Source organism: Anneissia japonica, unplaced genomic scaffold (assembly GCF_011630105.1).
Source record: "Anneissia japonica isolate Jap-2015-1 unplaced genomic scaffold, ASM1163010v1 scaffold585_len4108843_cov191, whole genome shotgun sequence".
Taxonomy (NCBI): domain Eukaryota; kingdom Metazoa; phylum Echinodermata; class Crinoidea; order Comatulida; family Comatulidae; genus Anneissia; species Anneissia japonica.
In genome coordinates, this window is record NW_022716829.1 from 1288121 (window position 1) to 1313206 (window position 25086).

At 34.2% G+C, this 25086-nt stretch overlaps 3 protein-coding genes across 4 annotated transcripts; 1 reads left to right on the forward strand and 2 right to left on the reverse strand.

The window, feature by feature from the left end:
• Positions 1–332: 332 nt before the first annotated feature.
• On the reverse strand, positions 333–10751 carry LOC117109921 (integrator complex subunit 5-like). Its single transcript, XM_033252399.1, has 19 exons — positions 10665–10751; positions 9436–9634; positions 8883–8986; positions 8664–8772; positions 7875–8013; positions 7202–7394; positions 6421–6535; positions 5715–5944; positions 5199–5356; positions 4965–5067; positions 4516–4626; positions 3865–4135; positions 3568–3686; positions 3223–3426; positions 2211–2485; positions 1929–1999; positions 1580–1728; positions 850–954; positions 333–653 (listed from the first exon to the last, which is right to left on the reverse strand). The coding sequence occupies exons 1-19, from the start codon at positions 10707–10709 to the stop codon at positions 468–470; spliced, it is 2886 nt and encodes a 961-aa protein (XP_033108290.1). The 5' UTR covers positions 10710–10751; the 3' UTR covers positions 333–467.
• On the forward strand, positions 10743–14988 carry LOC117109922 (torsin-1A-like). 2 transcript variants are annotated; one of them, XM_033252400.1, is made up of 2 exons: positions 10743–10855; positions 12531–14988. In XM_033252400.1, exon 2 carries the CDS (start codon positions 12548–12550, stop codon positions 14000–14002), a length of 1455 nt encoding a protein of 484 aa, XP_033108291.1. In that variant the 5' UTR covers positions 10743–10855; positions 12531–12547; the 3' UTR covers positions 14003–14988. The 2 variants fall into 2 exon arrangements, with proteins under 2 accessions (XP_033108291.1, XP_033108292.1); XM_033252401.1 differs by having other exon boundaries at positions 10749–10846.
• A 2239-nt stretch (positions 14989–17227) lies between these two features.
• LOC117109980 (3-keto-steroid reductase-like) lies at positions 17228–25069 on the reverse strand. Its single transcript, XM_033252498.1, has 9 exons — positions 24914–25069; positions 22445–22648; positions 21593–21685; positions 20816–20933; positions 20138–20250; positions 19135–19315; positions 18607–18663; positions 18355–18453; positions 17228–17745 (listed from the first exon to the last, which is right to left on the reverse strand). Exons 1-9 carry the CDS (start codon positions 24946–24948, stop codon positions 17644–17646), a joined length of 1002 nt encoding a protein of 333 aa, XP_033108389.1. The 5' UTR covers positions 24949–25069; the 3' UTR covers positions 17228–17643.
• Between the last annotated feature and the right edge of the window lie 17 nt (positions 25070–25086).

A 25086-nucleotide genomic window follows, 5' to 3' on the forward strand; every position in this document is an offset into this window, starting at 1 on the left:
TTATTTGTACAGGTTAGTTTATCTTTGATTTTCTCAAAACGTGGTTCTTATACACCTAAACTTTAAATGCTCACATCTCTTGATTTACTTATAGTAGGGAAGCCATTCAAAGACCAAATGAAAGCTTATAATGTAATCTACCCAAATATAATATAAACTCAATTTTTGAATTTCTAACCATGAGACTCATTTTGTGGCGAGACCTCACAAATGCAGTGCTCTCATACAATCTTCAAACGTTCAATAGATTTCTTGCACAACAACACGCAATAATGTGTTCATTAGACTGGAAGAAGGCAAAATAACAGCGACAAAGGAAATTACACAGGAAATTGAAAGCAGAGAAAATTTTCCCTATATTTGACATCTTCATAATTGAAATTTCGATATGACTGGTTACGAAAATGTAAAAGCACTGTACACATACATTGCCTACTATTACGTTTTTTGGTTGATATTTTTTTTATCTATATACTAGTCGTACTGGTGGTGGGGAAGAATCGGGAGAACAAATGTCCAAATATATCAATATTCTGATGCAGGATGCTCCTCAATGTCTCGACATGTTTAGGGTTGCAAACAAGTGGTGTTTTTCGGGTCAAAGGTTGGTCAGTTGATATTTGTACATAGTTAGCATCTGATGGTGGATTCTCCTGTTTAAAGAAGAAATACAATAAATATATGATTTCATTAAGAATTAATAATTATTATTTAAGAAGAAAGACAACTCTATTTCCCTACACGTAATGTGGAGACATAATTCTTGAAACATCAAGGAGTTTATTCCATTATTCTATCCCATTAGTAGTAAATAACTTAGATGAGAATAAAATGTGCATGTTTACCTACCTTCATATTTGCCCAGACAATTGACAGCAAAACAAACACCTCATGTGGATCCAAGTGTTCCAATATTTCACCAATGTAGCAAAAAGGTTGTGCCAACAACTGGGCCTACGGAAAGAATTTAATAGGTACTCTTTTGAACTCTTCTTTTGAGTTAATGTTCTCTTTATATATTATACTTTTACAATTCTTAAATTTTGTAACTATTTTTCATCATTGTTGTCATTAATTATACATTGCATATTGCATACAAATAATAACAATAATAACAATAATAATGATAACGACAACAAATATGAAGATGATGACAACACAAATAAAAAAGTAATAAAAAAAATAATATACATTTTAATACATATATCCACATAAATTCAGGAAAAGATATAAGTACATCCATAATAAACCTGACTGATAATGACACTGCCAGTGGCGTACCCAGGAGTCCTGGAAAGGGGAGGGGGAAAAAATGTGAAGTTGGGGACTCTATGATTAAGTTGTAGGCTCTATGATTAAGTGGGGGGGGGGACCTAGATGTGTATAAGAGACAGCCTAAACTTTAAATGCTCACATCTCTTGTGGGGGGGGGGGAACCTGTCTCACAAAATAAGGTTATTTCTAACTACTTGAGCATGATTTTTTTGCTTCGAACATTTTCAATTGGGGAGGGGGAAACAAGTATTTTTCTGGGGTGGGGCTCTAGATACGCCACTGCTCACTATATGTTAATACCTACCTTACTGAGGTATTTGATGATATTGCATGATGCCTGTAATTCACACGGAGCCTCTTTAGCTTTGCTAACACGTGTAGTATCCCAATAATTAATCACCGTAGACAGCGTACTGTACAGCAACGGTGAACAATGACACATGGCGATACAGTCTGTGAAAGGGGATGATGGAGAAAAAGATTACACGAATGAAAGTGAAAAAATATTGTGTACATAGAGTGCACATTTGAGTTATCAACTTAAATTTTTACCAGCAGACTGCAATAAAATTAATTATATAATATATTTATATAAATGTCATAATAACTAAATTATACATGAACTACATATTTCCAAAAAGAAAGCTTCTTACCACTGGAGACCATGTCCATCAACTCCCACAAAATAGGATTGTTGTCAAACTTGCATCGAATTTCAAGATCTCTGCAAAGAAAAATATTGTTTACTTTAATAATTATTAATATCAATTATTATTCTTTGAAGATTTAAAGCTTGCTAAACGAGGCATAAAAAAGTCATGTGGCCTAAGAGTTTAATTATTAAAGGCAAACCATCATTCCCATATATTAATGAACTGTCTCTAAACACATTCTGACTACCATTTTAATGTGAAATAAAAAAAAAGAAAACAAACATTTTCATCTTGTTCCTAATATGTTCTTCATCTGGCCATACTGAGTTGGCGTGTGTAACATCAGGACAGATGACCTCCACTAACAGACGGGCTAGGACCTCAGTTCCAGACTTTCTCCTTGATTCGGGTATATCAACTGTAGTTGATGTATTGGATTGTGTTGTTTGGTGAGGATCTGTTCCTGTTTGCGTGGCACAGTGTGAAAGTAATGGGTCACTACCCAAACAACTGTATACCACAGATGTGAAACTCTGCACATTCATAAGAACCATGTCCTAAAGAAACAGAAGAAAAACATAAAAAGAATTATTACTATTTAAGTATGTTATAGTTACACTCCTACCATCTTATGTCGGAGAGTATGAAAACAATTTCTTTATTTCACACACAATGTTGGGCAATGTTTTACGGTACAGAATGATGAGACTGGTGCAAAGAATATGATCTGCATACAAGCACTGATCTCTACTATAATAGCTGGACTGCTCATTGGCTGGTTTTAGTAAAACCACAGATGTCATGTTGGGGAGCCCGTCACTAATACATCACCAAAAACATGACATCACTTGCGCTTTTGTAAGCAGCAAAAACAGGTGAGTTGTTAGAGGATGTGAAAAATCATACAATTAAAACTTATAATTAATAAATATTGTTAAGAAACATTATTTTTAACAATAATTTAAACAAATGCAAACAACAACTTGGCATATGACGTCAGTGGCTTCAGTTACTGTGGGCGTAAATTCCCTTAATGCGAATTAAGGGTAGCACCATCTCCTTGCCATACAAATTACAGCTCCCACTGACTACTCAGTTGAGAAATACGGGTAGCTGAAGTTTTTCTCGAAAATCTGACTACAAAACCATATCGAAATTTACGTTCCACGTTCCGCTGCCCTCAGCGGCGTGTGCTTCGCTGAGGGCGGCGTTCCGGGAACCCTGCGTCTAGCTATTATGAGATCAGTATATATAACTGCAAAATTGTAAATATGAAATGAACAAAACAACTTGCCTCTGGGATGGTTATGAGTTTGACCTTTGGTCTGACTCCCTTGCCCACAGTTCCCCCATGAAAGACATTAGTCATTCGTTTTGAGAATGACACAGTCGAACCAATATTTTGGTTCTCTTGTAGTAACAGCAGCTTATTCTCGCTAGTAGTTGTAGCATCATCCACATATCTCTCCACTTTCCCACTAAATAAGAAGGCATTTTCCTGCAAAAATATAAACATAAACAAAAAATAATAATTTATTTTGATATCTTTTAACCTCTTTTAAACAACTTTTCAAAACCATTTATATGGATGTTGGGTCTACACAAATTTTCATGTGATATGCAAAATGCAAATACTGACCTGTTGAAGGGCGCCCTCCACAAGTTCTTTAAGTAAAATAGTCTGTCCCACAGCTTTTTTGCTGAGACTTTCTAGAACCTTGCAACAGCAGGTAAGTAGACTAAGCCTATGTGCAGAGTCTAATAAAGAAATACAAAATAATTATATATTATGTTAACATACTTTCAAATTATCAAATGGATAAAATGTAAGAAAAATATAATCATCAAACAGAATTTGAACTGTTATCAATCCTTGGCTATTGTTTTGAATAACATCATTATTATAATAATTAGCATTATGATTATCATCTATTACCTTCCATGTGTAAGACAGAGAAATAATAATCCACTGTTGATGTTGCAACATTTAAAATGGTTGCTAAGGAAATGCTTTCAGGTAATCCAATCAGCATCATGAGTTTGATAGCTTCTGAGGAGACGTCTCGACTTGAATGGTGTAATTGGGCCGTGATCATCTGGAGGTAATACTGCAGACAATCCTGAACCCGTCTCCTGGGAGTTGTTCGACCTTCCGGACTATTCTCCCACTGCACCAAACAAACAAGGTTCTTCAACAAGTTAATAGACTGTGGGAAAAATTTAGTTTTATTATGAATGATATTAACACACACAAAGACAGTTGAATTTTTTTAATTGATCTAGAGATTTCAGATCAGCTGTCGGTGAGCTCTCCAAAAACACAACTGTCTGTACTAAACTGAAAATGTAACAACCCCTGTGTTCTTGTGCTAAGAATTATTCCTAAGAATACTGAATTATTCATTCATTAACTTATGTCAAAGGAATACACTATTACTTTGATAACTGAATCTAAATTCATTCATTACAACATTTACAAGAGTAATTGCATATTTTTTAATATTTTGCTAAAACTGCATCTTGTATGTATCTTCATTGTAGAGAAGACAGTTGCCATAATTTTGGATAAATTAAAGTTGATACCTACAGCAACTGTGTCCAGATGTTGCATACGACTCAGGGTTTTCTTAACTGTTTGATCAAGGACCCCTGGAAACACAGCTTCCATTTCAGCTTGTAGTACTATAAACAGGCTTGCCTTAGATGGTAAGTTGGAAACGAAAAAGGTGTTTAGTTATTAGTTATTCACTTGTTTATGTTGATGAAAATTTCCAAAGGATCCTTTATAATAGCTGGAACTTATGAGAGCAAATTCTGTGTAGTTTTAAGAGCAAGTCACTCTAAGATTCCATTTATACTTTCCTCCCATTAAAATAATGAATTAAAAACGTTTGACATGCTAATATAAGTTATGGACAAAATATGGTTGTTACATACAGAAGATGCAAATATAATTATTAGTAATTATTACTTGAACAACCAATATCACCAATGCATCGCCCACCCCAGTCCTCTACCACATGTATATATACTAACCTTTTCATGGTCATTTAGATTTACAACAATGAAGCTAAGTATATCTGAGCCACAACTTTCTCCACAGTGGACAGCTACAAGGCACAATAAACGCTGTAACCAACTAAAGCAGAAAACAGAAAGAAAAAAATGATATTTACAGAGTAAAAAAATGGCAATTTTAATTTTGTTGTTACAAAACTACATCTACAGAGGTGTATTTGGCCGAAAAGCACTGTTCCCTTTACCACTTACCTTTTGCAATCTGTTTTTAAGATGTCCTTACAAAGTACATCAGTGTGTTTCTGTAATTCCTCCAAGAAAGGGATTTCAGTGTGGTCTTCAGAACTCTTCTGGACAATGCTACCTGTCTTATTGTATACAGACCTCTGTAGATCTAACAGCAGTAAGTCCTGTATAGGCAAATAAATTATATAGTAACATTTGAATTCTGTGTTCGGACCTCTGTAGATCTAACAGCAATAAGTCCTGTATGGGCAGAGAAATTGTATAGTAACATTAATAGAATCCTGCATTCAGACCTCTGTAAATATAATAGCATTACATCCTGTTTAAACAAAGAAATTGTATTACAAAATTTGTATAAAAGGGTGATTTTGGATATATTCAGATAGCCCATTGTCACAGTCATCCATCATCATATCCATCATCATTTCCATTATCATCATCATTATCCTCATCACCATGACTCTTGCATAATGTTCTTATCAATATGAAGAATTTTAATTTAAGGAATCAGCAATTTCTTACCAGGACCAATGAACAGTTATCTTGTACAACCTGGTTCACTTTCTCCTCCCCAGCCTCATCATGGAAATTTCCAGAAGCAGTCTCCAGCAAAAATTGCAGTAACTTAAAAGCTCCATTGCCTGATTTGCATATCAGGTGAATAACCACATGGATTAGGCTTTCTTGGTCCCGTTTAATTATCGGAGATTTGGCAAATTGTTCTGATAGTCTGTTCAATACTGATGGAGTTACTGTACGTAAAAGAGAGTGGTAAGAATTTCATTCTTTATTTTTTTTAATATTTTTGCTTTTAAACGCAGAACATGTGTTCCCAGCTTTACAATGACATAGAACATACTCAGTAGTGGAATCAGGAATTTGAAATATAGGGGACCTGGGGAAGGACTTTTACAGATCGAGGGCCTAGACTCGGACTTAAAATTTGAATATAATTTTCTTGTTCTCCATATTTTTTTTATTTATGAAACATTTAGGGGGAGCTTCCCCCTCCCGTTGAATCTGCCACTGATATTGGGTTAGTGTTCTCTAATCTAAAGCCCTGTCCAGACTATCAAAGTTTATTTGACAAAAACATGTGACATGCCTAAATATGGTCATGATGACATCACATCATGACCATATATAGGCATATCGTGAACATATATGTGAATATACAACAGTTTTTTGTCAAATAAAATTTGATTGTGGACAGAGATTTACAACTTACATGAATGCACAAAATCTGTGGTAATGACTTTTAAAAGCATGATGGACATGGTTGCCAGATGGAGTAAGAATGGCACTGTCTGCAACTGTTGCTCATTTTCACTAGTAAGACTTTCCTACAAAGAAAAGCAATGTAAACAATATACAAGTAATGAATGTCTATAATTCGAGTGATCAGTTTGATCCAGTGTTTTTCACTTCCGCTTGTGTCTCAATAAATTTTGTTAGTCTAAAGAAGGTGCTACTGTACTCATTTAATTTTTTACAAGGAGCATGTGGAGTTGAATAGAAAGTTCCATCTTTCACCAAAATTAAAATATTCTCTCTCCCTGTATAAATGAAATACATTCATTAGTCATTTATTTTTTTTCATTTGTTATGTGAATTAATACTACCAAAATCATCTGTGCTGGCAGGGTCAAAATGTCAAAAGCAATTGAAGTAAGACAGCTAAGCATTAGCCTAGAGGTATTTAAATCTCATAACCAGTTCTGAATATCAAACATTTATGCTTATTGAAGTATATTTATTCAATCATCTTAACAATAAAATGCATATATTGCAGCACGTGGCTGAATTATGTATGAATTAACAAAAGTTAAAAATATAATATACAAAAAAACAGTATAAAATTGACACAGTAACTAAAAGTAGTAGACAGGCACAATGCTTAGTAGTTAAGGGTTTTAATAGGTTGGCCCAGGGTGCAAAACAGGGCCTTTGAGACGTATGAAGTTTGGTGAAGGGGCTTTAAATCCACTTGATCACTCACAATATCCTACCTGGAATAACTCCAGTAAAGCTTTTCGAATATCCTGAGAATGTTGACTGGCTAGATGCCCAAGAATTCCAACAACAGATGCCATTTTTGGAACTTTCTGCTCTGGTCCTGCAGCGCCCTCTGACTGAGTGTTACAGAAATCTTTTAAACCACAAGCTAACACCCTGGTTATTATAGTGTTAGGAAAACAAGACCTGTAGAAAAGTGTAAAATGTTTTCATTTTTATTGCCTTCAAATTAACACCTGCAAAAAATGCAAACAATTTATGTTGTCTCACTTGAACTACAATTACTTCTTTTAATTTATAGGCTTAACAGTTTTTTAAAAAAGTTTCACAGTACAGGATTTGAACCCAGGAGCCTATAATGGGATAAGACTACGGGCACAATCATTACACAATTAAAAATTCTACTACTACATCGAGTATTAAATTAACTTTGCTTTTTCCAATTTCAAAACTATCAGAATGCTATAATATCTGCATTAACAGTACAAAAATAATATTTAACATAATACTAAAACATAAAACAAATTCAATACAAGAAAATATTTTAAGAAACATTACACCAAAAAGCTCATGATAGTTGAATTTTCATTGACATAAAACACTGCGTCAAGATACACAGAGATTGTATTAAACATTAATTTGGGAACCTCCTAAAATGACACTTACCCAATATGAGCAACTACCCAATCAAAATGAGGTGAGTATGTGACAGAGGCATCGAGCAAGGCATTCACACACAAATCAGGACAACTGCCAATCATGTTGGACATACACTGAGTAGAAAGATCCATTAGGGTTCTGGTACCTAAAACAAATGGAAAATAAGAAATATGTTCACAACAGTAAGCAAATGTTCCACATTCAGTAATCAAACAAATTCTCATTTAATGAAGCACTATGTGGCTCTATTCCACACAGTCATAGTCAATCAGGATGGTTAACTCAAGATTTTTATATTTAATTAGGCATTGTAGTGGTTAAAGTAAGTGAATCCTTAAGTTGTCCCACAGTCCAGGAAGGGATAAGAAAATTCCTGTGATGTGGGATAGGAAGAGATTACACATCAATTTTAAATGTTATTGTAGTTACAAAACCACTTAATAAAGAGGATGTTGAACTTAGAATTAGGGGAGGAATTTAGGTAGGATTTAAGAATGTAACTGAGATGAAATAGGGAGTTCGAAATAGATGGATTGAGGAGAATAATGTACAGAGCTGTGAAATAAAACAAGTTGCAAAATATTGTACATATGGACTACTTTCATTTCTTTTTGTGAATGAAATTCAAATTAATTAAATCATAGAAGGCAACGTTACAACAGGCATACTAATTGTGGCAGAGCATTTCAATGTAGCATTTGTACTTGTTTATAGATATCATTTAATTCAAATATACTCTGTGTAGATGAAGTATATCAAAACCTATGCTCTTGCTAAGTGGCGAATTCAACTCACCTTTGCATGTCATCCACAATTGAAGAATTTCATTGAGATTTGAAGAATGAGGAACACCTCGTCGTAATGCATAGTTCCGACTTACTTGCCCCAAGAGATCAATGGACCACTAAAAAGCAAGAGGAATACTGCTAGTTATCATTAATTGTAGTACAAGTAAAAAGCCTTCAGGCTAGTATTTTACATATTACTTAAGCCTATACTCATGTGAATACTTACAGTAAAGATGATGGGTGCCCAAGTTGTGGAGTTGATATCAACAAAGTCAATTAGAACTTCATAGATCTCATGAATGGCTTCGTCGAGACATGGACCAATGCTCGCTATAGGAAGGAAATTTGGAGATTAACAACATCAAAGGTAATACTGTTAACTAGAAATTGATATTGATTTAGATTTTCTTTTTCAAATTCCTTGCATCAGTTCAGAAGGAAATTATATCATATGTCGTTTTTTTAAATCATGTTACCTGTACAATATTTTTGTATTGTTTATTTAGTGTAGGCCTTCCCTTATTTATTCTTGTTGTTTATTTTATTGTTTACTCTACTGTATGTGGCGAATTTCATTTGCTGTTTGTTAGGTTTCGCAATATTAAAATAAATAAAATAAGACTCTTTAAAATTATGATTTGACATAAGAAGGCAAAACCTTTTTTTTAATAAACAAGGCACAAATAAAAGATTAAAAACCACGATGAAACCCAATTTTTGCTGATTTTAAGTGGAAGGTCACAAATTTCAATTTTCGAAAATTTAGCATTATGAGGTACCTTCTCCATCTAACTCACAAAGGTGAGTATTAACACTTTCATTGAAAACATTGCAAAGGTGCTCAAACACGGCAGCTCTTGCTGAGGGTAGGGTCCGTAGCAGCTTTATGGCACAGCGGGCATGCTCAACACTGGTTAACTTCTGACCTGTACGAACATTGCAGCCTTTCACAAAACTTCTCACATGATTCAGGATATCCTGCAAATAATACAACTCAAAATTTCAATCTAGTGCCCTCTTTTAAACCAAGCTAAATGAAAATAAATTTTATTAAGTTTTACATTGTTGCATGAAAATTTTTATGTACAGTATTGTTGTATATTATTATTGTAATAGATGGTTCTGTTAGAAACTGTAGGGTGTTAAATGTCTCAATATTTTTTTCTGACTGTCAACCTATTCAAAGCACATTCTTAAATGCCCTACATCTATGTTTTTTACCACATACTAACTACTAGTAATTCTATTTGTGCAATAGCCAATATTTATTTATTTTATCAGGTCTGTAGTAATTTTATATATAGTAGGCGGTGCCAATACTATAGAGTATTTTAATTGTGTGGATGATAAATGAAAAACTACCTCAAATTTGCACAGAAAATCGCTAGGAAAATAGGTGTATAGAATCATAACTACTGCACAATATAGGTCAAACCCTAATTTTCAACAAAATCTGGGTGAAAATCAGCACTCAGCATTTTCCGAATATGTGCAGGCGGATTTATATGCTTAATTTTTGTTGGGTAGATATATTCCCGGCGCAGGCCTTACTTTGCAGTCTGGGTAGGCCTAGGTCTACTTTAACTTAGCCTAGTAGGGACAGGGCAGGACCAAGCAAGGCCTACCAATAATAATTATTAAAAAAAACATATCTAATAAAACACTAATTAATCATTATATTTTATTTAGTATTGCCTGTTGGTAGTAAGTGAGCCTAGGCCTACCCTTATAGACTAGGCCTCATGCTAAGTTAGTAAGTAAGGGCCAGCGCCAGGCTAGCTAGACAGTCTAGGCTAGGCCTAATTGAGGCCTAGGCTAGGCTCCTGAATTGAAGTCCATACTATCCATACAGCAGCAGGACTGGGGCTAGGCCTAGGCCCTAGGCGTAGTACTAGGCCTAGTAGGTAAATTCGAAAACTTCCTAAACGAATATCTTTCGTCACAAAATATTTGTTACTTTCAAAAAATAATCCTTCTAATTTAACAAATGCACAAAAAGGTAACTTACGTCTGCTGGATATTGCTGCGGTCTCATCGACATGGGCGCCGCCATTTTCCAGAGTCGATTTTTATTTTTAAAATATGTCAAAGGGTTATTCTTTTGTGCGCGCATGTGTGTGTGTTCTCATGCGTGAAAACATTTGTCTGGAAAGTAAAGCGGCCTAGTAAAATACTAATTTAGGACCTATAGTAAGCTTCGTCAGTGATTTTCATTATTTTCACGAAACTCTGATAACCCTAGATCTTATTTTAGCCTCTTTGATTACGGTACAGTTTGCTGGCTCGCCGCAGGTCTAGGCCTACCTCTCTAGAGGAGCCTGTAAACTGTGTCAGAATTTCTGTAGTAGTAGTAGTAGGCCTAGTAGTATAGTAGTAAAGTACTGGGTAGTACTAGTGGTAGTAGTAGTAGTTGAAGCTACTGTCAAACATACATACACAGATACTATAGGCCTAGGCTAGTACTACCAAACTCTGCAAAACTATTTCTGCCAATTCTGGAATGTTATTTAGACTTAGCCACATCAGGGAGTTGTTCAATGTTATTAACAACTCCCTGGCCACATCTTCCCACAGCACAATTTAAAAATAATTTATAATAGTCTCATCCTGCTTTACTTAAACTACGGATTCTTGCATGGGGAAATTGTACTTAGAACTAGGCCTATACTCAATTGCACAAGATTCATGTCCTACAAAAACGGGCTATCATAGGTGTTGACATATAATACCAACACTGCTGATCTCATTGTACGTCTTGGTATCTTGGATATATTTAGTTTATATAAGTTTTCCGTTGCCATATTTATGTATTTTTCAATTTTCCAATTCAATTACTAATTAATACAATTGCATTAAATTTCACTAAAAATAATCAAATAGTTATGCTACAACAAGACAGTCCTCTCATTTCCATCCTCCACTTACCCGTACTAAAGTTAGAAAATCCACAATTTTCTACTCTGGCCCCATTTTATGAAACTCTCCCCAACACAATTAAAGATTCAACAAACCTCAACATGGTGAAACTCCTCAAACGATGCCTGCAATGTGATTAACTGTAATGTAGTTAAGAGTTTGTTTTTATTTTTATTTCCTTGCGGGCCTCATTTGCATCAAGCGTTTTGCTTCTTGAGGAGGTCGTGCCACTCCATATTATATTATGTATTATGATGAGTGAAATAAAGAAGTATGATGATAATGGGACTTTTCTTAGATTGATAACATAAATATGCCAACATTTGAGGAATATCTTTATTTATCGGATGCCGAGCGGGGGCTAGTTTTGGGAGAGGGTGAGGGTGTCCCCTATTGTAAGGTGGGGTCTGGGGAAGCTCAGAGGATTCTTCTGTTTAGAGAGCCAAAATGATTGATTTGGATATGTGTAACTAATTACTAATTTATGCGATTTGGATATGTGTAACTAATTACTAATTTGTGCTGAAAGTTTAATTAGGCTAAATTCGACCACCCATATAAATATAGTAATTAAATTCATTCTTAAATCTGGAGAACAATTTTCAATTACGAGACAAGTCTCAAAATCAGGAGTCTCTTTGTCAAATCAGGAATGTTGGCATGTATGATAGTCTTTAATGAACATTCAGGCATTCACTTGATGTCTGGTGTGTTTTATCATCATGAACAAAAATATAACTGTTACAAAACCAGTTTAAACTCAGGGGCGGATCCAGTTTTTTGCTTTCTAGATACCTGTAAATACCTCTGAGGTGTTTTGGGTGATCAATAATTTATTTTTCTTTCTTTTTTTTTACTCTCCTGAAAATGTTACACCTTTCTGGTTTAAAAACACATTGTTAATACATGGGGAAGGGAGTTGTGTTAATTGTTAATTGTTTTTTTCTTTTTCTTGCAGAGCAACAAAAACAAAAAATGGCTTTGATTGGATACAGTTCAAAGTGTAAAAATACACCGCCACCAGTTGAATCTCTAAAAATTTATCGCGACACAAATTCGTTGGTTTCAACAGGGGAAGCTCACATAAGCATCAGAAGTCAACAGCTAATCTCAATGGTTTTGGTTTCAAAATCTGATGGTGATGCTACGTCAGAGAGTATGCCTGTGGAATGCCGCAAACATACTGAACGTTCCCCGACCCCCTCAGATGGAGAGCAGTTCAGAGTTTGGCGCTCTTCAGATTCAAAATTATCCAAAAGAGAAAGGCCGGTGGTTGAGAATCGGGAGATGCCGCAGACATCCAAACCTTTAAAGAACATGTCTCGTTCCAAATCGCTCAGCCCTCAATGGTCATCAGATAAACGAAAGACTTCTTCCATGAAACGCTCGGCCACTTTCTCAGGAAAAATAACAAAGTCAAAGATCACCAAAACCTCAAAGTTGAATGATTACCGAAATGCAAAGATAAAAAATGAGACTGGCAGTGGCACAACATGGATGACCAGAATTTTCTATGTTCTTACATTATTTATGTTACTATTCGTGGTGGTTAAGTTAGTGTGGATCAACAGTAGTCAGAGTGCACTTCCATATAATCACAGTGAAGTGCTGATAAACACAACAGGTTTACAAAAATACCTGCAGCATAATTTCTTTGGTCAAAGATATGCAATCAAATTCCTCCATGAAATTCTACAAGTAGAGTTGAATGGCGAGAAACATAAACGCCCTCTTATCCTCTCATTTCATGGTGGACCAGGTGTAGGGAAGACATTCCTTACAGAAGCTATAACTAAACATTTGTTTACTAATGGGTTGGATAGCCAATGTGTTCATAACTTCATTTCTAGCCTGCACATAAGAAATGTGGGAGACAACATCAACCATGATATCATCGCAGAGTTCCTTCTCCAATCAACATATATACGATGTCCACTTCAGTTGTTTATAATTGACAATATGGAAATCCTATCACCTCATCTGGTCAACTACATTTCCCAAAGTATACAAACTTCATTGTCGGATTCAAGCAGAGTTAAATCTATTATTGTGATTTTTGCAAGTACTCTTGGAGGAAAACAAATTTTCAAAATGAGAGATTGTTCAGATGCTGTTTGCTATTTGCAAACCACCAAGATGTTAAAAAAAGAATTGTCACTGACATGGACATCTGAAAAAACCTTGGATGTGGATAAAGTAGAATATAATTTTCTGCATTCAAGTGAATTTTTTGTTTTTTTCCCACTGAAACGTCAACATATAAAATTGTGTGTGCAACATGTTTTGCAACAGTATCTGCCGTCTGAAAAAATTACAGATGAACTTCTTGAACGGGTTGCTTCAGAAATCAGTTTTGTTTATGTTGGTGAAAAGGGATATTCGTCCTCTGGTTGCAAGCAGGTTGCAGAGAAAGTCATGTTGCATTTATAGTTAATAGTTGCTGGAGCAGTTCTTATTCTACCAGTTGTATGCAGTTGAAAGTCATCATACATAGTCAACATACACACTGCGTCATGTAGATGGATTCGCAGTCTGCGTTTCCAGCTTTACATTCCTAAATTCTGTTGATGCTGGATTTAGTGGTTACATTTATAATTTCAGAAGATGATAATTTCAGAAGACGATAAGGACATATTAAACAATTTTCATTTAATAATAGCATTTATTTTCAAATTGAAATACAATATTCAGTTTATCATCATTCATTGATAATTATAAAAGTAGAATGATATTTAGCAAAGGTAAAAGAAATTGACCAATCAGAACAGTGCCAGGAATATGTTCGGGTATGTTTCAACACTTGTCTTGTGGGAACAACAATATCTAAGGGGCGGGGCGGGATTTTGCGGAAAGGTCCATTAATAGCACTTTCTGTCTTTTTTATCAGAATACTGTACAATACAGTGGAGTAAACAACTTAGCAGCAAGTTGATTGGTGGACTTTTATCTATAGGCTATTTTATTAACTGTACAGCTAAATATTGTTTACACACTAGCTGATAATCAAAAGCAAAATTCAAACTAGATAATAGCCTACAGTGTATGCCTTAAACATACTCTGTATACCATTTGTTGGTATTTGCAATATCGCATATGTTTGATGTTCAATTACCATAACGTTCCAATTTAACTATGTACAGTACTAGGCTGTAATTATTTTTCAGATTACTAATACTATTGTACTAATAAGGAGTACAATATAAAGACATACCAAGTATGCAACAGATTATATATATTTTTATTACTCATAATGCTTCTTGGAAAGTATTGATCTATCACTGATTTGCATGGGTTAAAGTAAACCCCAACTGTACCGTGTATGTCTCACCCCATCCTGTAGACTGAGTTCCAGTCTCTAAATTTTGTCTTGATCATTGAAAACTGAAGTATGAAAAATAAATCAACTTTGGCACCAATCGAATTCCATATTACTTATTTGCATGGGCTTCCATACTATACTTTTTCTGGGATCCAATTCCCATACAAATTCAACACATTACAAAAACAGCTGGTGGCGCTGTGAAATTATCTTACACTAGAAAAAGTTAATAAATTAGAGACTTGTGGGAATGCTACCCATCCTGCTACTCATTGCTGATACACTATATTAAAATATGCTTACAAAGATGCATACCCAGCATTACTTACATATAGGTAGTAAATACAGTATTTTTAATAACATTATAACTATGTACAGTAATAACTTATATAATGAGTTGACAGTGATTTTGTCACTACTTAATGCACTGAGAACATGAAGTACAGTATTATAGCTTTTTATGACACTGATTTTGCAACACAGCTCACAGATTAGCCAGTATATTTGAAGCATTTGTAAACAAAAGGACAAGTGTTTTGGGTGTGAAACAACTCCACACATTCTGGAGTTAATGTCTGTTGACATGGTTTGGACAAATCCCAAAAATCAGCAGGCATTGCAAATGTAAATGAAGTATGTTTGTGGGGAGAGGTCAAATAAAAATATTTTTGCCCAGACCTGATGCTGAATGCTTGTTTTCAATTGCATGCCACAAGAATTAATGTAAAACAAAATCACCATACACAAGATGATGCTTCTCTTTGATTGCACATTCAAATACACATTTTACTTCAATAACATTTAGTTTAAAATATCCTTTCACAAAATGTCTTTAAAATCTACAATAAATTGTAGCATTCTTCGCAAGTTAGCACCGAATTATCATCTTTGCTCAATTTCACGACTCGGAAAATAGGTACCAACTCTGTATTGACACACACATTCCTTTAAAATGACATAAAATGGAAACTCAAAATAATACAGTAGAGATGGCCAACATGATTTTCATCTTAAAATCCTTTATAATGTACAGTACTGTATTTTACAAGATTACTGGCAACATACAAAATATTTACACCAACAGCCTTCTCGCAAAGGGCTATTGGCCACTACTTATGTACAAAAAATGCACATAAAGCAAGATTTTATATACCTTGTTAGAGGGCATTATATTTTTTTTAAAGATATAAATAAAAATTTGTTTTCTCATTTAGAAAAAATGGTTCTGCCAAACGCAACAAGGCAGGGGAAAAATAATTTTTTTCAAAAAATGAGTGAGGTAGGAAAGTAATAGAGGGCGCCCTGCTCAAGATTAGATCACGCCATTGTAAAGAATATTATGTTGCAAAATAAACACTTAAGCAATCAGATGGATATGGCTTAAATGCTAGGAAGAAATAAACATTTCTTTTTGGAAGAAAGGTTCACGATACAGTGTACTGTATCAAAAAATTCTTGCCATACAGCACAAGCTTGTAATTGTGTCAAAACTCTAAATTTTTATCATTCAATTTTTTTTTTTTTACAAATTATTTTACAATAAAACAGATATAAATGTACTATACTATAAAATATTTTTTTACAATTTAAGTAGATAATTAACTAAAAAATCCAGTATTAACTGTTGATATTCAACCACACATTATTTCTTATCAAAATATACTTTATGAGGGTAGCCCTCATTTTAAAAATCATAGAATTGTATCAAGGTGCAATAAAAATTTTTAAAAATTAAAGTCCCATTCCTGGCAAATTTCACTAAAATATAATTTTTTTTTTGAAAAAATGCGTATATATTACTCTAATTATTATAAACCATGGAAAAATATTGTCAAATTTTAGTTTTATGCAAAAGGATAAAAAAAAAAAAAGAAGAGAAATAGAGACTATTTCTCATAGGAGATTACCATTTTCTCGACGAATTCTTCGTTACTAGGCAAATGCAGTAGTTGTAGATCGCATCCCAGGAATCTCTTGCTTTTGCGTATACTTTATACAGTCAATAAAGTGCCCCCTCTTTAATGAGATTAGTTTTTGTACTTCGCATCTCGCGCAGTGCGGTCGATCGAGTAGGCCTGAGATATGTTTGTTTAATTGTCAAAATCTCTGTCAGAATCATTTTTTTAACAAATTTTAAATAATTCCAATGAAATATTATATGTCAATACTAGCAACGGAAAATATCATGTCTGATTACATAACCTAAATCGTGTTAAGGCTAGGCATAGCCTAGCAGTGTTGATAGGCTAATGCTGCCAGCGCCTACTATATTTCTTTGCAGATCTATTGCAAAATCAAACATTAAAAAATCATTCACGTTTATTTTTTGTGTGGAACACAAAAAAAAAAATTTCAGTCTTATTTTACACTTTTTCATGTTTAGGAATGTCTAAATTCAGTTAAACTAGCAATTTCGTATTATATTTATAAACCTATATAACATATATAAAAATTAGATTTTAGAACTCCAATTTTAGATTTTAGAACTCCAATATACAATAAAACACCACGAGTAATCATAAGGCTGGGACACACAGTGACTCGTACAACAGTCATATGGTGTCGGCTGACAAATCCATCTCCGCTATCAGACGAGCTCTTGATGATGTGATGCCATGTGCTAATTTTTTATGGCAAGCCGAGTAGATTGCTATTAAAAATGATCATTTGCGCATATGCCTTGTCGTGTTGTATTCAATGACCATTGGTGCTGTGCATGTTTGGCTCAACATATGTGGATGTGTCTTAATAATTAACAGGCATCCCCATGACCTGTATACCTGCTTCTAAATATTCTTTCCAATCCAGCTAGCTTTTCATACAGCTCATTTGCATCATCTGGGTCATAATCAATCTATATAAAAAAAAATTAACACAACATTTATTCATTTATTTGAACAAAGACAGCAAAATTATAAAACAGACTGTTGTTCAGGTCGGATTAAGAACTCACTAACTTTAACAAATTTCCAACCCTCCAAAATACAATCAATACTACTTTGAGTATAACAAGAGAAAATAAGTTACAAGCAATTGAAATACTATCACACACACTCAAACAAATATCACTAGACACATGATACAGCTTTACGGAATAGATTCACAAACATTCCTGTACGCGCAACATATACAAATTTTTAATTTTTAAATCATGTTCGTTGTATGTGCAGATTGTACGTACAGTAACAAGCAAATTTACTACTGAAATTATTAGTATATATAAACCCAATTTTAAAAGTGGGAGATAAAATTTTGATGAATTATTTAAAAGACCATAACATAGTATTATTTGGAAGATTACTTATACATTTTGTGCCATTTTTAACCAGGTATATACAGTATCAAGACCATACAAACTGCAAAAAGTATGAACTTGGCAAACGGGGGACATACAAAAATCATCCAAAATTCTCAAACTCTGGGTTCGCCTTATATGCAAGAATATGATATAACATTAACCTACTGTCTCTGAGTGTGTGTATCGTTTGCCAAGGACATTACAGTGGCTAATGTACTTCCTATCCTGAGAGACAGTTGCTGGGTCTTGTTGAAACAACCAAACCTAGGAAACAATCAATAGTTAATTAAAAAAGAAAGGTTTGGCTCACAAAAATATGATCTGTAAAGATTAAATATAGAAAATAACAAAACAGAATTATGCATTTTAAATGATTTTCTAAAAGATCAAGTATTTAATCAATGTTGATGAACTTACTAAAGCTTCCGCACTGTTATATGGACTCAATGTTATCCTAGGTACAAACAACCTCATCTGGAAAAAAATGAAAAAAACATTATGAAAATCAGTTGAAATTATATTGTTCTATAAATGTATAGTAGTAAATTGGTAAACTGTGTCTACTAATTGATTTTGCAACCCTAATTATTTTTTTTATTATTAGGTCATGCCTAGGTAAGTTTCAATTAAGTCCCAATAACTAGTATTTTCTAGCTAGAACCTACAACTGAAGTTATTGAGTAGACACTACAATCACTGGTTTGAGAAAAGGAAAGCCTAATGCTGTGGGGCCGGTACAAAATTAGGAGCCATTGTATTTAAGGCTGAAACATAGCGTAAACCATTTTCCAGCCTGTCAACAATGCAAGCTGAGGTCTCAACCACGAGGTAGGAGTTTGAATTATCACAAATACATATTTAATACATATTATGTACTTCCTATCCACTTTTTACGTCTAATAACAGTCTGCAGCCTAAAAACAAAGTTATGCGTACAAAACTTACTGAGCACATAACTGGTGTAATTGCCCGCCATAGCCATTTTGGTAGGATGGAGTTTGTGATGTTTGTCATGGATAGACCGGGACAGGTAATGTGGCTATAGACACCTTTGTCGTTCAACTTCTCATTGATTGCTAGGCTGAGCAGATCTATCGCATACTTGGATGAACTATATGGTTCAGACCTGAGAAGATGACATCGCAAAAAAAACAAAAAAAAAATCATGTAATATTTTAATAAAATTTTATCAGTTTTATATACATTAGTTAATCTTATTATATTTTCTATACAAAAAAAGAACATGTTTTATCACTATCAGTAAAATTTATATTTCACAGATTGCATACATTTTATCATCTGTTCTATCAAACAATACTTATAACAGGTCCATTGATGCTTCATAGGGGCAGATCCAGAACTTTTGAAATGAGGGGGAACCAATTACATATAGGCCTAAATACAAAATATTAATATTATACAGATATATATGTATCGGATATTAGTATGATTCGTGTATATGTATATGCTGTTAGGAAATATCGTAACAAATTCCATTTTGTATCTTTTTTTTAAAAAAATTAAATGATGGCAGAGGCAAAAATACTGGAGGAAGGTTGTGATTCCTGTTCCCCTTCCTAACTTCGTACCTGCTTTATAACTAAAGCCATGTTTACTTTGGATAATTTTAGTCAAACTAGCCTTGTACCTAGTCATTTTGAACAAGAAAACAGTGCAAACAACCTGCATAATATTCTCCATGGTCAAATTAGCATTGCCTGGGAAAAATAACTGTATTTCTGAAGCAGAGAAGCCAACACTACAGTGCGACTCAGTAAAAATTAAATCATACTGCACATATCTCTTAACTTTTCACAAAAAACCTACTGTGTATATAAAAATCCATTGTGACTAAAGTTATGATTTGATCAATTTACTCTCTTTGTCTAGGTCAAAATTATTATAATGCAAATACGGCTTAAATCCCTTTAGTTTCATCAATATTTACCCTTTTTCATGCTGAACATCATCAATGTTGAAATTTGACCTGCGTGCATTGCTCGATGAAGTCCAAATTATGTGAGTTTTAGATTTCACTAACAGATCCTCCAAGGCCTGAACCTAAAAAAAAACCCATTAACAAATGCATTAATAAGTCTTGCACCTTTAAATTTTCTCTAATTTTATGAATTATTCATTAGTAATGCTAAAGTTGTAGTATGCACACAAGCCAACAAATGGAGTGTCAATCAAATTGATAATTCAAAGTCATAATCGGTGCGCACATGTGTTGTCAAAAAAATTTTTACACCATCTTTTTGTGGGATCTAAGTAAAAATATTGAAGGTGCTGGTCTTAGCAGCAGTGGCGGCATCAGCGGTCGGACTGGCCTGGACACCCAGCCATTCGACGCCACAACAGGGTCGTCTGATCAAAAATAATACAGTAATTGCTTATCCAAATAAAGTTATTTTGATTGTCAATATTGTGGTCTAAAAGCAAAATATGGGTCATACTAAGCCATAGAATCTCTCCCTGTGAGCTGCCCTACCAGAGATTTTTATTTCGGGACCCTGACTGAGGATCTAGTTAACGCCTTGTTTTGGACCCCCTGCCGCACATTTCAGACCCGCTGTCAGCAAATTTCTGGAGCCACTGCTGCTGAAAGGTCCATTGGCCAACTTACAAGAACAAAGTGTCCAAAAATGTTGGTGGTAAATATGGCTTTGAGGCCATCTTCTGTGCTGTGGTCTTTCAGGTAAAGTAACCCCTCACCTGTGGTCAACATCTCAATCACTCTGGACCTATTAAAAAACAACAACTTTCATCAAATGAGGCTTGTCATCCCAAAACCAGTGTACTGTTGCAAAATGTTAAACTGTGTATTTAGCATAAGAATGTTGCAGTATTGTATACTTTAGTGCAGAAAAGCCTTAATATTTCCACTCATAACTTTGGCAACAGTAAGTCGATTCCAGTAAATGACCAATCATTTTTAAGCTTATAATGTGGAGAATACGAATATATTAAAAAGTCAATTTTCATGTTTTTGTCACTGACACTAGTTTTGGCATTTCAAGCCTCATATACCATATTACATAATCAATATTCTTCCAAGATTAATGATAGTAAATTAATATTATTGTAGTTCTTTTTTTATGACATTGTACTTTTCTATTCATTTGTGTACTTTTTTATTATTATCTAAATTTTGCTCTTCTAATTTACTGTATATATATTTAAGTAATCAGGTCATGCATTTTTCTTGTTAAAAAAAATAAACATGTTTTTCTCAATAAAATAAAAATATGCAATTTTCAAACAGGTAATGAATGATGGACAGCTGAGGCTGTTTATATTTTCAACAAGCATAACGGATGAATATACAGTATGTTAAAATATACAGTAATGCGATTCAATATTGATATGAGTGACAAAAAATACATATTAATTACATACTAACACAGAGAAAAGTCCTTTGATAAATACTTTCCAATTAAAGGTTGAGACTGGCATAATACCTGCATTTAGGTATAGATAATCCAGACACTCATATCTGAAAAGATGAAATATAAGTTATTTGTAGCAACAAGAATTTTAAAGTTAAATACAGCAGTAAAACTTGTCAATTGGGGTGTTGGAGGCAGGATAAAGGAAATTCAATCAATATTCAAAAGTATCGCAACACAAATATCCAGAGGTTGGTGCCACTACAGCAAACCAGCAAAGGATCTTGAAGTTAAAGAATTGGTCAATGTGGTGTATGGTATGATACTATTTGAAAACAAGGTGTATTTTTGTTAGCAGCTTGGATATTTTGTTTCTATTTCTAAAATATTTGCAACCTTTTTGAGTTTGAAAAAATGTGTGCAAACATACAATGCTGCACTATTAACTGACAATGTGTCAATTAAGTCTAATAATAGTAATAAACATATAATTTATAGAGCACTTTCTTACCTACAGTAGAAATGAAGTTTTAAATTTAATGCTTATTAAAAAAAAAGGGGGAGGGAAAGAATTTGACAGAGGATGGCCTTTGACTGATATTGCAATACTATCCTGACAATCTTATGCCATTATTCAATATCAAGCACAGACAATCAAATTTTATTTGACGAAAAAATGTGACATGCAAAAATATGGTCATTATGACATCACATCTTGACGTTATATAGGGATGGATGTATATGAGCATGCAACAGTTTATTGTCAAAGAAAAACTGATAGTGTGCAGAGAGCTTTATTAATTCATGCACATTTTCATACCAAATTTTATTTGACAAAAACATGTGAAATGCCTATAAATACACACCTTTGTTTGATTTCTTCTGCAGCTTTATACACTGACTTTAGCTCGCTAGTGTCCACCGACTGGATATCAATTGTACTCTGTCCATGTTTTGCTAGCAGCTCCCTCCTAGCGACCTCTGCCCTCATAACATTTCGGCAAGCTAGACATATTGTCAAAGTAGGTTCAATTTCCAGTAAACGGTCAGCAACACTATAGCCAACACCCCTGGAACAACAAAAAAACCGAACAATTATTGTTCAATGAATGAATATTTTCAACATACTTATTAGTTAGTGATAGTGTATTTGTAGGCCAACACCAGGAGGATTAGTAGTCATTTTCAAAAGTGTATCCTATACAGTAACAAGGCCTATTTGCATGACCAATGACTGAAATTAATCTTGTGATTGATTTTTTCTTTTTTTTTAGCAAACAATAATTTAACTAATCCTGAGACTGTGGTTGGCATGATTTGAGCTGCAGAGTGGATTCACGTTTTCTTTTTATGTCAATTTCAAAAAGAGGATATTTTATCCTGGATGGATGAGAGCTCCCTGGATAGTATCTTTCCAACTTTCCTCTTCTTACATTTGTCCACTTTTCCTGACAATTTGCACCTTTAGAACTTTTTCATGCGAGTTTGCAAGAAGCCCTGCAATGATCCTGCTAATCTTAATTGGCAGATGGCCGACAAGCTTATACACCACCACCACCAATTTCATCTGCTGTTGAAACTCACAGAATTCTTGTCACGAGCCATGCTCTCTAGACGATTATCTTTTCTGCAGCAGAACCATTCGTAATCTTCAGTTTTCGAATGTATATAATTTTTTTCATTCAAATATCACTCATTGGAATTTCCAAGTTCCCAAGTTCCCAGAAAAACCCCTCAATTTTCATATATTTCCATAAGCGCCCCCTCAATTTACACTCTGTTTTCATAAGCAGACCGTCTGAATAAGCGCCCCTCAAAAAGGGCAAAAAATATTTTAAGGTTATATGCTTTAAATTTATATACCGGTATATGAAGAAATACAATATCTTATTTTTGGAGATTTCAAGGCAGCGGTGGGTGTAATAAACAGAAATTTTTTTCTGAAATTTCCATTTTTCCGTGGTGAATAAATTATTATTAGTTTTGCTAAGAACCATTTTCATCAGAATAAGGATTTAGTTTCACATGATAGTTTTTGCACGGTCTCCCCTGCCGACTGCCACCCCCAGACAGAATCCAGTCCCCTTGCCTGGAACACAATGTCCAATACCTATATTTAAATTCCTCTGTTAACACCAATGAAAAAAACATTTTATCACACCATACTGTATGGTATGATAAGTATTTGCTTAAAATGATCACACCATTATGATATGGTGTGATGTAGGCGTAAGATAATTGATATGGTGTTATGTACAGTACGGTTATAATTCATCTATGTTGGTGTATAATGTTCAAAGTTTTGGAATTTGTTCTTCAGGGAAAATACTGATAATACTGTACATTAAAAACGTGCATACATAATGAATTTATCAGAGATGAGTTAGTTTCCAGGAGACTTGCTTGCTCATTTGAGTGCAAGTAACTCTTGTCAAGGTCAGAGAGACACCGCAACTTGTAGGGGACTAGGGACCCTAGAGATATTTTTCCCGACATTTTCAACATTGAACTTACAACATGATTTTTTAAGTGTAAAATAATATAAAGCATATAAATAAATATTAGTATAACAAATTGTTACTTTACATAATGAACTAAAATAACAAAAATAAGTTTCCATCTTAATACTATATAATAAATGAGATATTTTAAAAAGTAGGCCTCCTTTTAGGCCTAATATATGCTTATATAGAATACACACTTAATTAACGATATTAGTTGATTATGATCAGAAAGTTTTGATTTCAATTACACCACATGACATGAGCACACCTTGGATTATTCGCACCATGGCCATGCCCCACCCCTTCACCTGACAACTACCCACCAACCACCGTCCCCATTTCTCCCCGCAACAATATCCACGCATATCCACATGACCCTAATGATTCTACATAGATAAAAAGCCCTGTCATGCTGGTCACACAGCTACACATCATCAACCGAAGAATAAATTCAACAATCTCCTTGCACAGTTTGCAAATCTGTGCAAAGAAATCTTTGCACAGTTTTCAAATAATTGTGCAAGATTTCCATGCACAGTTTGCAAGGCTGTGCAAGGAAGAATTAGCATCAACAAGATTTTGCAACAACGAGATTTTGCACATTATTCAACGAATTCATCAACCTTTCCTTATCCAAACTGTGCGTTCGCGGCTTTCAATGAGCCCTCCCCACTCAAACTGGCTGGCTGCAGGCTCTTTCTTGTTGGCCTCTCCTCTTTATCTGAAAAGTTGGGGCCTAGCCTAGGCCCTAGCTACCACAGGCCTCTAGCAAGTTTAGATATTTCATAGTGATGTAATTTCAATCTATTATTATGCAATATTAACACTTACGAATTGGCTCCAGTTATTAGAACTACTTTCTGCATCCTTACAGCATTATAAATGCACCTGACCCTGGCAGAAGATTCTTTCTGTTCATCCTGATTTCTTTTTCATTTTTATCGGGGGGATCCATGTTTGCACTATTACGTAACTCATGAATATATATATATCTGGTATGACCT